The sequence below is a fragment of the Pongo pygmaeus genome, chromosome 1, assembly GCF_028885625.2.
Source record: "Pongo pygmaeus isolate AG05252 chromosome 1, NHGRI_mPonPyg2-v2.0_pri, whole genome shotgun sequence".
In the NCBI taxonomy this organism is placed as follows: Eukaryota; Metazoa; Chordata; class Mammalia; order Primates; family Hominidae; genus Pongo; species Pongo pygmaeus.
This window is the reverse complement of record NC_072373.2, coordinates 208,196,552-208,212,865: the sequence shown is the minus strand read 5'-3', so window position 1 is coordinate 208,212,865 and position 16,314 is coordinate 208,196,552. Positions and strand designations below refer to the sequence as shown.

The 16,314-nt window shown below is 58.8% G+C and overlaps 1 protein-coding gene across 2 annotated transcripts in view; it reads left to right on the top strand.

The window, feature by feature from the left end:
* The window catches only part of EPHA8 (EPH receptor A8), a 41,122-nt gene extending 25,380 nt beyond the window's left edge, over nucleotides 1-15,742 (top strand). For both annotated transcript variants that reach the window (XM_054456403.2, XM_054456392.2), the window contains exons 5-17: nucleotides 843-1,178; nucleotides 5,290-5,414; nucleotides 5,488-5,650; nucleotides 7,199-7,292; nucleotides 8,072-8,139; nucleotides 9,275-9,439; nucleotides 9,619-9,804; nucleotides 10,090-10,151; nucleotides 10,775-10,984; nucleotides 12,816-12,965; nucleotides 13,053-13,243; nucleotides 13,455-13,628; nucleotides 13,792-15,742. In XM_054456403.2, the coding sequence (XP_054312378.1) occupies nucleotides 843-1,178; nucleotides 5,290-5,414; nucleotides 5,488-5,650; nucleotides 7,199-7,292; nucleotides 8,072-8,139; nucleotides 9,275-9,439; nucleotides 9,619-9,804; nucleotides 10,090-10,151; nucleotides 10,775-10,984; nucleotides 12,816-12,965; nucleotides 13,053-13,243; nucleotides 13,455-13,628; nucleotides 13,792-13,906 (2,039 nt within the window). In that variant the 3' untranslated portion in view covers nucleotides 13,907-15,742. The remainder of the gene's footprint in view (nucleotides 1-842; nucleotides 1,179-5,289; nucleotides 5,415-5,487; nucleotides 5,651-7,198; nucleotides 7,293-8,071; nucleotides 8,140-9,274; nucleotides 9,440-9,618; nucleotides 9,805-10,089; nucleotides 10,152-10,774; nucleotides 10,985-12,815; nucleotides 12,966-13,052; nucleotides 13,244-13,454; nucleotides 13,629-13,791) is intronic.
* The last annotated feature ends 572 nt before the right edge of the window (nucleotides 15,743-16,314 follow it).

Sequence of the window (16,314 nt, the reverse complement as noted above, 5' to 3'; positions counted from 1 at the left end):
TTTAGGTTCTGGAAAGCTTAAGACCATAAAGGCTGAGCTTTTAGTATTCTATACCCTTCAGATGTTAAAATTCTCTTCTCTTCAGATTGTAAGATTCTGATTCCAAGATCTTACAATTCTATCTTCTGAAGATCTAAGATTCTCTGCCTGGGATTCTGAGAACTGGAATTCTGAGGCCAGGGGTCCCCACAGACCCTCATGCCCTCTTGGCTCAAACCCCCACCCCAGCCCCTCAGGCCCCCAGCCCCACGTCCTGGTCTCCTCAACCAAGGGGTCACCCCTCTCTCTCTCCAAAGTCTTTGTGCTGCCCAGACAGAGGCTCCCATGCCCGGGGTTGGGGAGCAGCTGCTTGGTGCACACAGCCATGGGGATACGCGGTGGGCTTCCGGGGGCCTCCACTTAATTCCACAGTGCGTGCTCAGTGGCATTTTGTATCAGATCCGGCACAGAAGGGTCAAGGAATAGATGTGGCTGCAGATACCTGGGTCACTTACACACGGGGTGGCTGCTGTGGGCGCCCCCGGGACTGTGCGGTCTCTCTCCCGCTCTGGGTGAGCACTGGGATGCCCAAACCCTGGGATCATGGTGGTCCTGATGGGTGGGGGGGATGGGGTCCCAGGGTTCTGCGCCCAGACTCTGACATTGTGGTCCCAGTCTGATGGCAGAGACACAAACTCTGCCCTTGGGGAGGCTCCAGAGGATGGAGTAGATGTGACCTTATCCTTAAGGAGCCCTAAATATGATGGGGAGCCCTTCCCTTGGGGAGCCCCAGGTCTGATGATAGGAAGACAGGACAGCCCAAATAAATAACCACTGCCCCATCTGTCATCCTCTGCCCTCAGGGCCACCCTCGGCACCAGTGAACCTGATCTCCAGTGTGAATGGGACATCGGTGACTCTGGAGTGGGCCCCTCCCCTGGACCCAGGTGGCCGCAGTGACATCACCTACAACGCCGTGTGCCGCCGCTGCCCCTGGGCACTGAGCCGCTGTGAGGCATGTGGGAGTGGCACCCGCTTTGTGCCCCAGCAGACAAGCCTGGTGCAGGCCAGCCTGCTGGTGGCCAACCTGCTGGCCCACATGAATTACTCCTTCTGGATCGAGGCCGTCAATGGCGTGTCCGACCTGAGCCCCGAGCCCCGCCGGGCCGCCGTGGTCAACATCACCACGAACCAGGCAGGTAGGCGGAGAAACTCCGTCCTGCAGCTTCCCAGTCCCCCAGCTTCCCCTGCCCCAGGCCCATCCAGGGATCAGAGCTCTGCCGGGGACGTGCTGTGGGCCTTTAGGCAAGTGTCTCTCTGGCCCTGCCCTCCTCAACAGGACCCAGAGCTGGAGGCTCTTCATTGCCTTTAGAAAAGTGGAACACGTTCTATAAGTAAGAGAAATCCCAAAAGCTCAGAGGCAGGCTAGTGTGGCCGTCGAAAGCCTAGGTTCCAGAACTTTCCCTCTCTGTGCCTCTGTTTCCTCCCTGGTGCAATGGGAATAATAGTACCTGCCTGAGGTCCTCTTAGGAGGCTTAAATGAGAGGAATGAAATTGCTTAGCCCAGCACCTGGCCCGTAGTAAACGCTCAATAAATGTCATTTAAAAATCACTCTGATGATCATTTTCCAGAACAGCTGCTACAGCTGCCCCTGGGATAGACTTGGCTGCACTGGCTTGGACCGCAGTAGCGTATCTATCAGTTTCTGGCCAGTTGGTGGGCTGAATTCACCCCCGGAACCTTTTTCTTCCCAAATTCTGGAGGATCCTTCCTGTCAAGTGACAGCCTGACCCAAGAGCCCTCCTAGGGCAGCTTCCTATTAACAGACACCCTCACCTGTGCCCAGGACCCTTAGGCCCCCACCCACCATCTCCTCCCAAAACCACGCAGCCCTGGCCCCGCAGACACTATGCCCACCATGTCACAGAGGAAGAAACTGAGGCCTGGAGAGCACCCAGGGCCACCTGACATAGGAAGTGGCAGAGGCAGGGCTCAAACCCAGGTCTGTGTCACTCCCAAGTGAAACGGGTCCCCCCAGCTCTGAATCCAGGGCATGCTGCTCCCTGGCGCCAGGGCCTCAGCCCTTCAGAAGATTCCCTCATTTGACAGCCCTCGTGGAACACCCCCTAAATGCCAAGTGTGGTGCCAGGTGCTGGCAACACAGAGAGAGAGTGAGCCATGTGCCCCGTGGTAGAGCCCAACCCTGGCCCACCTGTCTCTAGGCACCTGAGGCCCGTGGCAGGCTGGTCCCAAGTGGAGCGGAGAGCAAGAGAAGCCCACAGCATTCGGGCAGCATCCGGGATGCCCCAACATTAAAGAGGAAACTAGACCCTGCCTTGAACCTGCCTTCCCCTCCGGCCACCAGACCATTTCTCTTCCCATACGACCCTCTCTGTCCGTGCCTGGCATATCTACTTCTTCCTCTCCCCTGCGGGCCTTCTCCACATCTTTCCTCACCTCTCCACAGAAATCAGCAGCCCCGCGTGGCCACATCCATGGACGCCTCTCCCCCTTTCATTTCCTCCTCCTGGAAACACTTTTCTCTTGCTCCTGTGTCCCAGCCCATCCCCATTTTCCATCGACCTGTGTGGCCTGTACCTCTCTGTCTTTGTAGCCCCACCTCCTTTAAATGGCCTTTAAAGGCCCAGGGTCCCCAGGAATGTCCTGGGCCTTCCCCTTTTTCCTGTGTGCCCAGATCCATCTTTTCTGGGCGGCTATTTCAGGGCCCATGACTTTGAATTCCACCCACCTTCGTGCTAACAACCCCCAACTCGCAGTCACCAGTACAGACCTCTCCCCTGGGACCCAGCTGCCCACTCCCATCTCCATTCGGTTGTGTGAAAAACAAACAACCCTGCCACACCTACCTGCACCTGCCCCGCCCTAGGACATGGCACCCCCAAACCCAAGCTGTCATCCTTCACTCTCATGCATGTCACATCCATCCCCCCTAAAGCCCCAGGGACCTCCCTTCAAAATGTCCAACTGACTTCCACCCCCAACGAGTCCATGCCTGGACCACCCAAGGAGGCCCCTCTTGCCTAACCCCCACAAGACATTCTCCACACCAGTCCTGAGTGAGCTTTAAAAATAGAAGTGAGGGCTGGGCGTGGTGGCTCATGCCTGTAATTCCAGCATTTTGGGAGGCCAAGGCAGGAGGATCACTTGAGGCCAGGAGTTTGAGACCAGCCTGGGCAACATGGCAAGACCCCATCTCCACAAATAACTTTTATTTTTGAGACAATGTCTCAGTCTGTCGCCCATGCTGGAGTGTAGTGGCACAATCACGGCTCACTGCAGTCTTGATCTCCGGAGCTCAAGTGATCCTCCCACTTCAGCCTCCCAAGTAGCTGACCAAGGGCACACACCACCATACCCAGTGATTTTTTTTTTTTTTTTTGTAGAGATGGGGTCTCCCTATATTTCCCAGGCTGATCTGAAATTCCTGGGCTCAAGTGATCCTCCTGCCTCAGCCTCCCACAGTGCTGGGATTACAGGCATGAGCCACCGTGCCCAGCCCCACCAAGTTTTTAAAATGAAAATACATGAGATCAAGCTGTCCTCAAAGCCCTTCACAGCCCAGGCTGAGCGCACATGCAATTCAGACATTCTCATGGCCTGCGGACTCACATGGCTTCGCCCCTACCTGCCTCTCCAGAGCACCTCTTTCCCTGGCTCACTCTTCTGGCCACGATGGCCTCCATGCCCCTGCTTGAACACGCTGGGTCTTTCCCTGCTGCTAGGCCGTGGCCTGGCCTCTCCTTCGGAATGACTCACTCTTCCCCTGACATTCCCATGCCTGGCTCCTCTGCCCTGGAAGCTGCCCCAACCACCTCAGCTGAAACAGCCCAGTGCCCTTCCGGGCCCTGCAGAGGTCTTCTCCATAACAGCACCCCTTCCTACCTTTCCCAGCACCAAAAGAACCCCCATTCTCCTGTTTATTGGACGCCCTGTCTCCTTTCCTGGGACAGAAGCTCCTTGAGGGATGTCTTGGCACTGCAGAGTTCCCGGCTCCTAGCCCTGTGCCCAGCATGTGATAGGCACTCAGGAGTCCCAGAGGATCAAGCGACAGCTCTAAGCAAATGGGGAGGACTGTGCTCAAAGACCACCTGCCCCTCCTGCCTCACCGTCGCCACTTCTCTACAACCAACTCCTCCCTGGAGCCCTCTCAGACGTGAACCCCATTCCCCTTTCGCTCTGGGCCCTGGTCTCACTCTGTCCACCCCCATCCCACAGCACCTCCTGCCTCAGTTTTTAAGAGACACACCCTGTGTGTCCCTTGCAAACAGTGGCCTCATCGAATCCTCCCCTCCCCCTGGCAGGTGGTGCTCACTAGTTTCACTTTATAGAAGGGGACCTGGTGTCCGCAGACAGCAAGTGACTCACCCAGGGTCCCAGCTAGCAAGAGAGGGAGCCAAGTCCCGAACCCACGCCTGGCTCCCAGACTGGTGGGCTTTCCCCTGGACCACACCCTTCCAGTGCAACTCTGGAGCTGCTTCTTAATTTCTCATGCCAGAATCCTCAGCAGCATTTATTGGGCACCCACTGTGTGCAGTCCCTGCCCTCAGGGGGCTCCCAGTTGTGCTGGGGATGCCCAGACATGAGGGAAGACTTAGTCACGTAGGGCAGAGAGTCAGAACTCGGGGTGAGCAGAGGGGAGGAGGAGGCCTGAGGGCTGGAGGGGCAGGGAGGACAGGGCAGTTCCCTCTGTTTGGCTGTGGCTGTGGCTGTCTGACACCTCCTAGCAGCCTCCCAACAGGGCTGACCGCACCTGAACCAGGAGGGAGAGATGCATGAAGAAAGGCATGGGTGACTCTGTCAAGGAAGGAGGGGTGGGTGGGCAACCAAGTGTGACTGGGAGAATACTTGGGGCTCAGCTCACCCCCTTCCCTCAGCATCCAGAACTGTCCTAGGTACGCCCTCCAAACCCAGGCAGTGAGGGGCCAGTTCTTCCATTCTTTCTGCACTTCTTTCTCCTGACTTTTCCCCCTTCCTCAAGCACTCCCAAGCAGCTGGTCCATGTCGGGCCCTGGGCTGGGAGGCGGGGGGCTCGGACCTCTTCTTGTCCAAGCCAACCCCAGCATCCCAGACCATGCCAGGCCACACCAACCCCAGGGGACTGACCCCAAGTGGCCACCCGCGATTTGTTGGGAGAACTGGAGGGTGCTGGCTGTCCTGGGGCTGGGGCAGGACCGTCAGGAAGCTGAGCAGGGCTGGAACCAGGATCCCCAGGTGGATCGTGGGAAGGGGTGGGAGAGAGGCCACTCCTTGTCTCCTGTCCACCCATCTGATGAGATTGGCCGCCCCAGCCCCGTCCCAGGTGGTAGTGATCCGGCAAGAGCGGGCGGGGCAGACCAGCGTCTCGCTGCTGTGGCAGGAGCCCGAGCAGCCGAACGGCATCATCCTGGAGTATGAGATCAAGTACTACGAGAAGGTACCACGGGCAGGATGGAGCGGGAGGGGCCGGGCCAGCAGGGCAGGGCCCACTGACCACTGTCCCGTGGCAGGACAAGGAGATGCAGAGCTACTCCACCCTCAAGGCCGTCACCACCAGAGCCACCGTCTCCGGCCTCAAGCCGGGCACACGCTACGTGTTCCAGGTCCGAGCCCGCACCTCAGCAGGCTGTGGCCGCTTCAGCCAGGCCATGGAGGTGGAGACCGGGAAACCCCGTGAGTGCAGGGAGGGGGTGGGCGTGGGCGCAGAGCAGCCCAGGTGCCAGGACCCTGGGGTCAGGGGGTGGCCAAGGAGAGAGCTAGTGCAGGCTGAGCCAGTGCCAACCCAGGATTTCTGCTCTACTTGCCCTACCAAGTGGGGTTGTTGGAGTTTTTAATTTAATTGAGACAGAGTTTCACTCTGCCACCCAGGCTGGAGTGCAGTGGTGCAATCTCAGCTCACTGCAACCTCCACCTCCCAGGTTCAAGCAATTCTCCTGCCTTTGCCTCCTGGGTAGCTGGGACTACAGGCACCCGCCACCACACTCGGCTAATTTTTGTATTTTTAGTAGAGATGGAGTTTCACTATCTTGGCCAGGCAGGTCTCGAACGCCTGACCTTGTGATCCACCCGCCTCAGCCTCCCAAAGTGCTGGGATTACAGGCATGAGCCACTGCTGCCAGCCTAATTTTTTGTGTATTTAATAGAAATGGGGTTTCACCATGTTGACCAGGCTGGTCTTGAACTCCTGACCTCAGGTGATCTCCCACCTTGGCCTCCCAAAGTGCTGGGATTACAGGCATGAACCACTGCACCCGGCCTCTGTCAGCATTTGCACAGATGAAAAACCGAGGTTAAGAGAAGGAAGGTTGCTCGCCTGAGGCGGCAGAGATGGTGACAGCCCCCCACACACAATGGCTGGTACTGAGATGAGTGTCAGGGTCTGGGACCAGCAGCATCGGTCTCACCTAGGGACTTACCAAAACTGTGAATTCCCAGTCCTCACCCCAGCCCTTCAGAAACTCTGTGGGTGGGCCCAGCCATTTGGGTTTTAACAAGCCCTCGGTGATCCCCAGGCACTGTCACATTTGGGACCCTCTGACTTCGAGGCTGTCCCTTTCACTCTCCTCCTGCCCCAATCTCCAGCCTGAGTCAGGGTCTCCTGTATGTGCACCCACTGCATGGTGGAGCTAGGACAGAGCTAGTGACTGCCCACCTGGCGCTCCCTGGGCGTCTGAGTGCCTCCAGTGCTCGTAGGCCTGGCAACCCCTGGCGACCACCCGGATAGGAATCCTGAGCCCTGCATCCTATGTACTGTGTGGCCTCGAGTCAATTCCTTGAGTTCTCTGAGCCTCTTTCCATCTGAAAACTGAAGATAGTGCTGGGGTCTCTCTGGAAGGGACGTGGGGAGGGTTTACTGGGGCTTGAAGGTGCAGCTCTCAGCACACTCCCTGTTGTCACTGTCAGGATAACAGGAAGGACAGGAATTTATTGGCTCAGAGGACACGTGACTCTTCTCTGGTCCCACAGCCGCAAGAAGCAGCGGCACCAGCATTAGGGAGCCGGGCATCCAGGTCTCAGGAGCTTGAAGAGGAAGCTTAGTAGAGGGTGGGGTGGGAACAGAGGAGGAGCTGGCCTGCGCCCTGACTCTGGGCTGGCTCATGGCTAAGGAGGCTCCCCACTGGCCCCAGGGTCACAGCCAGGCAGGCTCAGAGGTCTGCCAGACCCCTGGGCCCAAGGCCAGGGCTGAGAGCCTGGTCCCCCAACCCTGGCTTTCCCCTGCAGGGCCCCGCTATGACACCAGGACCATTGTCTGGATCTGCCTGACGCTCATCACGGGCCTGGTGGTGCTTCTGCTCCTGCTCATCTGCAAGAAGAGGTGGGTGGTCTGGCCCAGCCACACCCAGCCCCTCCTCTCAAGCGCCGTACCTCCTGCCTGCCCCCAGCCCCACCGAGCCGGTGGTCCCCGTGTGCCTGGGGCTGGCTCACAAATACACCACCTCATTTAACCTAATGACATGCCAGTGATGTAGAGATTCTGACCTCACTTTGCAGGTGAGTAAATTGGGGATCAGAGAGGTTAGGCTTATTGCCAGAATCACACAGTTGATAAATGCCAGAGCTAGGACATGAGCCTAGGTCTGTCAAACTCAAGCCCATACTCTCAGTTACTTTGTCCTCTCCCACTCCATTTTGGAGGGAGGTGGAGACAGGATAGTGTGTGGGCTTGGGATCCCAGACAATGAGAACTGTAAGGATCATCTAACTGATGGAGAAATGGTGACCCAGGGAAGGGAAGGGGCTGGCCAAGGTCATCCAGTGTAGTTGGCCACAGAAGCCTCATCTCCCAATGCCCCCACCAAGGGTGGTTTCATATAACATGGGGCTAACAGCATCGTAGACTTTGCCAAGAGGATCAGGTGAACTCGAGGACATTTTGAGGATCCCACAGTGCTAGTGACCATCACGGCTGTCACAGTTTAGCTGGGTTGAGAGCCTGGAGTCAGGGACTCTCCCCTGCACACTTTGTAAGGAGCAGGAGCTGACCTGTCAGGGGAAGCGGCATGAAGAGAGAAGCCATGACTCGTCCCCTGGTTGGGGTCAGGTCCTGGGCTAGGGATGGCCTGGCCTCAGGCAGGGCGGTGCCCTCCTCTGCAGGCACTGTGGCTACAGCAAGGCCTTCCAGGACTCGGATGAGGAGAAGATGCACTATCAGAATGGACAGGGTGAGTGCAGAGGCCCAGTGGTCTGGGGCAGAGGGAAGGCCACAGGGGGACCCAGTGCTGGACTGGGGGTGGCACAGATGGGAAGGAGGAAGGTGCCCAGTGAAAAAACCAGAGCCCAAGAGACAGATTCCAGGGTGTCACAGAGACCTGGTGCCCCAGAAGGCAGCGCCATTCATGCCTCCTGGACTCCCAGACCCCATTCAGGATGCTAGAGATCCTCTCCCCAGGGAAGGGCACACGTTTGTATATGATTTCGGGGTGGGAGTGCATATACTCTTGGACAAGAACCCCTACTACGGAGAGATTTTCAGGATCCTGTAGAGATCCCAGACAACAAGGCGAATCTGGAGATGCCTCCCTCCACGCCCCACTCCTGTGCCCGTGGCAGACATTAGCATCAAGCATGGTGCTGATTCCCACTGGGCCTGGGTGCAGCCTCAGACTCCTCCTTAACTACTTTTTATTTTAATTTAATTTTATTTTATTTTATTATTTTTTTCTGAGACAGAGTCTCACTCTGTTGCCAAGGCTGGAGTGCAGTGGCTCAATCTCAGCTCACTGCAACCCCTGCCTCCGGAGTTCAAGTGATTCTCCCTGCCTCAGCCTCCCAAGTGGCTCAGATTACAAGCATTCACCATGCACTACTAATTTTTGTATTTTTAGTAGAGACGAGGTTTCACCATGTTGTCCAGGCTGGTCTCGAACTCTTGACCTCAAGTGATCCGCCCGCCTCGGCCTCCTAAAAAGCTGGGATTATAGGCATGAGCCATCGCGCCCGGCCATAAACTATTTTCAATGAATCAAAGTTGACCCTTGTGGCAAAAACTTATTTTTGCTACATCCCTACTCCAGAACAATTTAGAAAGATCTCAAGGACTGTAAAAGTGACCCCAGAAAATGACAGACATGCCCAGAACTCACTGGAGACTCCACAGCCCCATAGAAACCCCAGAGCAACTCCAGAAACCCCACTTTCACTTGGGAAGTACTTATGGGGTGCGTGTTGTTTGCTACCACATCCAGAGACTCCCAGAGACACCCCTCACCCCACCCCAGACCCATCCCAGGCCCAGGGAATGCCAGGAAAAAGCAGTCCCTCCTGGGCCCCACTGAAGGCCCTCCTCCCGCCCCTCAGCACCCCCACCTGTCTTCCTGCCTCTGCACCACCCCCCGGGAAAGCTCCCAGAGCCCCAGTTCTATGCGGAACCCCACACCTACGAGGAGCCGGGCCGGGCGGGCCGCAGTTTCACTCGGGAGATCGAGGCCTCTAGGATCCACATCGAGAAAATCATCGGCTCTGGTGAGTCTCAGGGGTTGTGAGGGTGGGGCCAGCACGGGGCAAGGTGGGGGCACCCAGGGCAGAGGGAACGTGTGACCCAGGGGTCTGGCAGGCCCAGTGGGTCCAAGGGCCTGGGAGGCTGGGGGAGTCTGAGGGTCCCACTGCCCTCCCTCCCCGCCTGCCCCTCTCGGGGCTTGCAGGAGAGTCCGGGGAAGTCTGCTACGGGAGGCTGCGGGTGCCAGGACAGCGGGATGTGCCCGTGGCCATCAAGGCCCTCAAAGCCGGCTACACGGAGAGACAGAGGCGGGACTTCCTGAGCGAGGCATCCATCATGGGGCAATTCGACCATCCCAACATCATCCGCCTCGAGGGTGTCGTCACCCGTGGTAGGTGCCAGGCAAGGACAGCCTCCCCCTGCAGTGCCCCTCCTGCCTGGAGAGGCCTCTGGGTCCATCCCCTCATCCATCCTGCTCTGCCCCACCTGACCCTGTCCTCTTGGTTCAGGTCCCCGAATGACTCGGGGTGCCCAGAGCCTGGGACCCCAGTGGAAACCCAAGGCACCCTGGGGCTTCCCGTGCTGGCACAGGTCCTGGGATGGCGGTAGGCTCCTGGGGTCTCTGATCAGCCTGAGCCCCAAACCAAGAGCCGTCCTCTCCCCACTCTCCGCCCAGGCCGCCTGGCAATGATCGTGACCGAGTACATGGAGAACGGCTCTCTGGACACCTTCCTGAGGGTGCGTGTCCCACCCCTGCCTCTCGCATGGGCTTGGGGAGGGAGGTCCAGTCTGGGTGTTGGGAGATAGTGCAAAGCCCTCTAAGCCCCCTCCCTGGCTTGGACACCACAGGCCGGGGGACCAGAGGCAGGTATAGGGAGGAGGTCTTCGAGGTCAGCCAGTCGAACTGCCTTTCAGCCCCCATTGCATGAAAGTCCCTCTGCTCCATGGGATCCTGCTGCCCTGCACACAGGCTGAGGGGGGTGCCTCTGTGGGAATCCAGGCCCCACCCAGCTGGGGGGCATGCTGGCTGTGGTGGAGATGGCTGGATTCCCAGCTCCTGCCCAGTTTCTTTGCTGGGTGCTCTTAGGCACAGAGCTTAACCTCTCTGGGCTTCCATCTCTCGTTCCACAAAATGGGTAAGCAGTCATTGCTGCCCCACCTGCCTCGCAGGGCTGCTGTGAGGATAAATGAGACCAGGAGAATAACCCTTAACTGCAAAGTGCTTCAGAAGTAGTGGCGCACTTGGTAAATTGCAAAGCACCGTCTCAACTCAAGAGCATCCTACAGATGGGCGGTGTTCCTGTTCACGGACCAGGCACCTCTCTGGGCTTTCCTGAAGCCCAAGCCGTGTCCCCCTGCAGACCCATGACGGACAGTTCACCATCATGCAGCTGGTGGGCATGCTGAGAGGAGTGGGTGCCGGCATGCACTACCTCTCAGACCTGGGCTACGTCCACCGAGACCTGGCCGCCCGCAACGTCCTAGTTGACAGCAACCTGGTCTGCAAGGTGTCTGACTTCGGGCTCTCACGGGTGCTGGAGGACGACCCGGATGCTGCCTACACCACCACGGTGCGTCGCCCACACTCCTTCCGGCTAGACTGGGGAGTGGGGAGGTGGCACCGGTGGCACCCAGGGCCCGACAATTCTTCTGCAGGTAGCTGAATGAAGTTGGCAGTTTTGGGGTGGCCCTCAACCTGGGGCACATCCTGTTTCTCCTCTTCATGCCAGTGCTTTCCTCTGGGAAATGGGAACAGCCTTACCTGCCTTTCCTCTGTCACCAGGTGGCCAGGGGAGACCCCAGGGCTGGTCCCTACGGTCACTCACTCACCAGGAGACTTCAGGAGGGTTGGAATCTCCCCGAATTGTACCCAGACTCCACATCTGTCTCTAAAGTTTGCCTAAAACCCAGCTGTTTTCAAACACGTTCCATGGGGATTCGGACCTCTCTAGAGGTGCCTTAGGAGCAGCCTTAAAGGCAGGAGCTGAGTGCGCAGGAGCTGAGTGCACAGGGGCCAGTTTCCACCCTGGCCCCAATAGGAGCCCTGCCTTAGCCTCTGTCCCACAGCCTCTGAGTAAGGTTTCGCATGGAGAAAGGATCCTGTGACAACAAAAGAAAGAAGGAAGGAAAGGAAGGAGGGAGTGGAGAGAGGGAGGCAGGGAGGAAGGAGGGAAGGAAGGAAGGGAGAGGGGAAGGAAGGAAAGGAGGGAGGGAGGAAGGAGGGAAGGGAGGGAGGGAAGGGAGGAAGGAGGGAAGGAAGGGAGGGAGGGAAGGAAGGAAAGGAGGGAGGGAGGGAGTGAGGGAGGAAGGAGGGAAAGCAGGAGGGAAGGAGGGAAAGAAGGGAGAGACAGAGGGAGGAAGGGGGAGGGAAAAGAAAGGAGGGAAGGAAGGAGAAAAAGAAAGGAAGGGAAGGGGCGGGAAGAGGAGGGGAGGGGAGGGAAGGGATGAAGGGAAGGAAGGACGGAGGGAAGGAGGGAGGGAAGGGAGAGAAGGAAGGAGGGAGTAGGGGAGGAAGGAAGGGAGGGAGAGGGAGGAAGGAAGGACGGAAGGAGGAAGAAAGGAGGGAGGGAAGGTGGAAAGGAAAGGAGGGAGAGAGGAAGGAGGAGGGAAATGAGGGAAGGAAGGAAGGTGGAAAGGAAGGAAGGAGGGAAGGGGAGAGAAGGGGAGAGAAGGGAGGGGAGGGAAGGGAAGGGAGGAAGGGAGGGAAGGAGAGAAGGAACGAGGGAGGGAGTGGGGGAGGAAGGAAGGGAGGGAGGGAGGAAGGAACAACAGGAAGGAAGGAGAGAAGGAGGAAAGGAGGGACGGAGGGAAGGGAGAGAAGGAGGGAGGGAGTGGGGGAGGAAGGAAGGGAGGGGGGAGGGAGGGAGGAAGGAGAGAAGGAGGAAGGAAGGAGGGAAGGAGAGAAGGAAGGAAGGAGGAGGGAAGGAGGGAGGAAGGAGGGAAGGAGAGCGAAGGAAGGAGGAGGGAAGGAGAGAAGGAGGGAGGAAGGAGGAAAGGAGAGAAGGAAGGAAGGAGGAGGGAAGGAGGGAAGGAGGGAGGAAGGAGGGAAAGAGAAGGAAGGAAGGAGGAGGGAAGGAGGGAAGGAGGGAGGAAGGAAGTGGGGGAAGAGAAGGAAGAGGAAGAGTTAGAAAACGACTAGGCTGTGGCCCCTGAGCCCCCTTGGCTTGTGACTGGTATTGGCTGAGCACCTGCTTGTACCAGGCGTCTCACTCCTTCCTTCCTTCGTCCTCACAGTGGCTTTTGTGAGGCCTCCCTCAGGACAGGTGCTCTGGGAAGGTGGGGGCTGTGTTGTCCCTCTGGACCGGAAAACAGGACCCCAGTGTTTAGCTCTCTGACTCAGACGGCTCGGGGGACACCCTGCCAGGCCTGGGCAGCCCCTCGACTCTTGTGTGTCCATTGCAGGGTGGGAAGATCCCCATCCGCTGGACGGCCCCAGAGGCCATCGCCTTCCGCACTTTCTCCTCGGCCAGCGACGTGTGGAGCTTCGGCGTGGTCATGTGGGAGGTGCTGGCCTACGGGGAGCGTCCCTACTGGAACATGACCAACCGGGATGTGAGTGCCGGGCCCTGGCAGGGCCGCGGGCGGTGGCGCCTCGGGGTGCAGGGAGGGACGGCTGAGCCCAGCGCTGATCCCCTGCAGGTCATCAGCTCCGTGGAGGAGGGGTACCGCCTGCCCGCGCCCATGGGCTGCCCTCAAGCCCTGCACCAGCTCATGCTCGACTGTTGGCACAAGGACCGGGCGCAGCGGCCTCGCTTCTCCCAGATTGTCAGTGTCCTCGACGCGCTGATCCGCAGCCCCGAGAGTCTCAGGGCCACCGCCACTGTCAGCAGGTGCCTTGTGCCCACCCCAGCTCCTTGAGGCCCAGCTGCCTCCCAGTGTTGCCCCAGATCTGTCCCTGGGACAGTTTGGCCCTGACACTAGGACCAGGCCCAGCCTGGGCCCCCGGCCCCTGCCCTGCCTAACCCCTTCCTCAGCCTGCTTCTTCTGGGGGTCCAGCCTCCCGAACCCTCTGGCCACTTACCAAGAGCCCCTGTGCTTCAGGTGCCCACCCCCTTCCTTCGCCCGGAGCTGCTTTGACCTCCGAGGGGGCAGCGGTGGCGGTGGGGGCCTCACCGTGGGGGACTGGCTGGACTCCATCCGCATGGGCCGGTACCGAGACCACTTCGCTGCGGGCGGCTACTCCTCTCTGGGCATGGTGCTACGCATGAACGCCCAGTGAGTGACGGGTGGGGCTGGGGGCCCATGCATGTGGGGGCAGGGGCGGGGACCCAGAGGCAGGGCCGCCGGGGAGGCTACAGGTCCAGATCCATGGCCCTGGCTGCGTGCGCGGCTTCCAGCCTCCCAGGCCCAGCTGGCTAGCAGCACCCTTCCTTCACAGGGATGTGCGCGCCCTGGGCATCACCCTCATGGGTCACCAGAAGAAGATCCTAGGCAGCATTCAGACCATGCGGGCCCAGCTGACCAGCACCCAGGGGCCCCGCCGGCACCTCTGATGCACAGCCGGCAGGGCCCAGGCGGCCAGCAAGCCCACCCCAGGTTATGCCAGTGGCAGAGGACGTGCGGGGCTGGCAGCAGGCAGGGCGGCCCCAGGACTCTGCCTTCCTCTCGGGCGCTAGGAGGGCTGAAGGCTTCACCACAGGACCTGGAGTTATCGGGTCAGTGGCCTTTGGTGGCCACCCTGGCCAGGACACCTGTCCCCCAGGGCAGGCACCTTCTCTTTTCCAGAGCCTGGGGCCTCCACGCCACAGAGTCCAACAGGGACATCACTCACCTGCCTCTGTGTGCGTGCATGTGTGTGTGTGGTGGGGGGTGTTCTCACAAGGTCATGGGATCCCTTGTGAACAGTGTGTGATCAAGTGTGTCCACCCCTTCAGGTCTCAGCATGGACGTGTGCATGTTATGAGCGTGTGCTTGTCCATTAAGTCTGGAGGCACATGTGGGTGATGGTGGATGATGTGTCATGAATGAGGAGGTGTGTGAGCAGGGAACTCAGTGTGACACCACCAGGTCCAGCACCCACGGGGGTAGGGGAGAGGCTCACCCCTACGTCCCCCAACGCATGGAGGCTGGAGCCAGGGGCCACTTCTGAACTGCACCAGCACCAGGCCCACCCTCGTCTCTGCCTGGGTGAGCCCACCCTGGCTGTATCTCAGGTCTGGGTCCTCCTTCTAGCCGAGGAGGCCACCTGCAGCCTCCACCCGGCTCTCACCGCTGCTTCAACAGGAAAACAGGGTTCCCGGCCAGTCCTGCTGGCCGCTTTCATGGAGGCATCACAGCAGAGCACATGAGATGCCCTCAGCTGGGCTTGGCTGCCTGGCCAGGGCCAGGGGCTCAGTAGCTGCCTCTAGCCTCTGATGCCTTCCCTCCACGGCCCAGGTCTCCTCACTCAAAGTCTCTTCACCAACCTTTCAATGCCCAGCCCTGACACCTGCCCTTTGTCCCCCAGGCCTAGGATCAGGGACCAGAGGATCCTATCTTCTCAGCCCCCAACCCCCCCCCCCTTCCTGTAGCATATGGGGAGACTAAGGCCTGGAGAGAGGGGTGATGCCCCATTCCAGGTCGCACTGCAACCAAGTGTCAGAGTCAGGGCTCCGGCCTCCCGCCAAGGCTCTTTTCCCCATACACCATCCCACAAAGGGCGCTGGCAGTGGAAGTGCCCTGGAAGCTCCTCCCCACTCATACTGACCTCCCCATTACGGCCCACCAGGGTATGTAAATATCTCTTTTCTACCATGTCAGAATATTTTTTCCTCACTCCTGACAATGCAAAAATGGTCTTCAAAGCACATAAAAAGCACCCAGGGTGAGAAAGCCCCATCCCGGGGCCGTTGGCAGGCAGGAAAGCAGGAACCCCACTGTGTGCCCCCTGCCAGCCCCAGAGGGAGCGGCGAGCCCAGCTGCCCAGCCCTGCCCCCCCTCCCCATAGCCAGCACAGCTATCCCGCGGGGACACCAGCACTGAGCCCCCTCTCCCTCCTGCAATAATTTGGGGAGTCTCAGCCCCATCCAGATGCCGCGGCCAGCTCTCTACACCTCTATATATTATATTACTATATAGCCGAGCTGTTCTTCCTTCCTATGGAAGTCGGAAACATGGTCAGAACACGATCTGGGGGGGGGATCCTGTCTTCCTCCCCACCCCACCCCACTCTTACCCGATTTCTGGGCTCTGGATCCTCATAGTCATGGAGGCACCAGGGGCCTGGCACTTGCAAAAGTGTGGCCCCTCACTCTAGTGTGTGGTCCCTCTCAGGGTCCCGGGGATCTGTCTCTCTGTGGTCTCCATCTCTTGAACTTACCCACAATAAGAATAAATTCTGCCTCATCTTTGCCTGTGTCCCCCATTTTTTCCCCATCTCTGCAAGCTTGACATCTCCTGTTGGGGGAGGGCCAGCCTCATACTGAGCACCTACTGTTTGCATCCCATTCATTTTTCTCCCCTCTGGTTTTCTCATCTGTCTGGGGAGGTAGGATTAGTGCATGGATTGTACATACAGGGAAGCTGAGTCCTGGTTCAGCCAACCTGCCTAAAGCCAAGGACAGACCAGGGGATGAATCAGAACCTAGATTTGTCACACCCCAAATCCCAGGCTCAGCTAGGAAGCACCCCACAGCCCCAAATTCTCTCTTCCAAGTGGTGCACATGGTACTTAACCATAGAGTCCAGTCCCAGCTGGGCATTGCCCTTCAGTTCTCTTTGGAGAGAAAGATGCCCCCCTGGAAGAGGTGTACACAGGGAAAGGACATTTCCTGGGAACAACTTTCTCAGGATCAAGGGGGGCCACTGGGAGAGCTGGGTGCTGGGAGGCAGAACAGGGAAGACAGGGTCCGAGCATCTTCCAGAGTTACATCAGGGAGCCGAGGACTCCCTCTGCTCATGGGGAGAGGGAACAGCAGCAGGG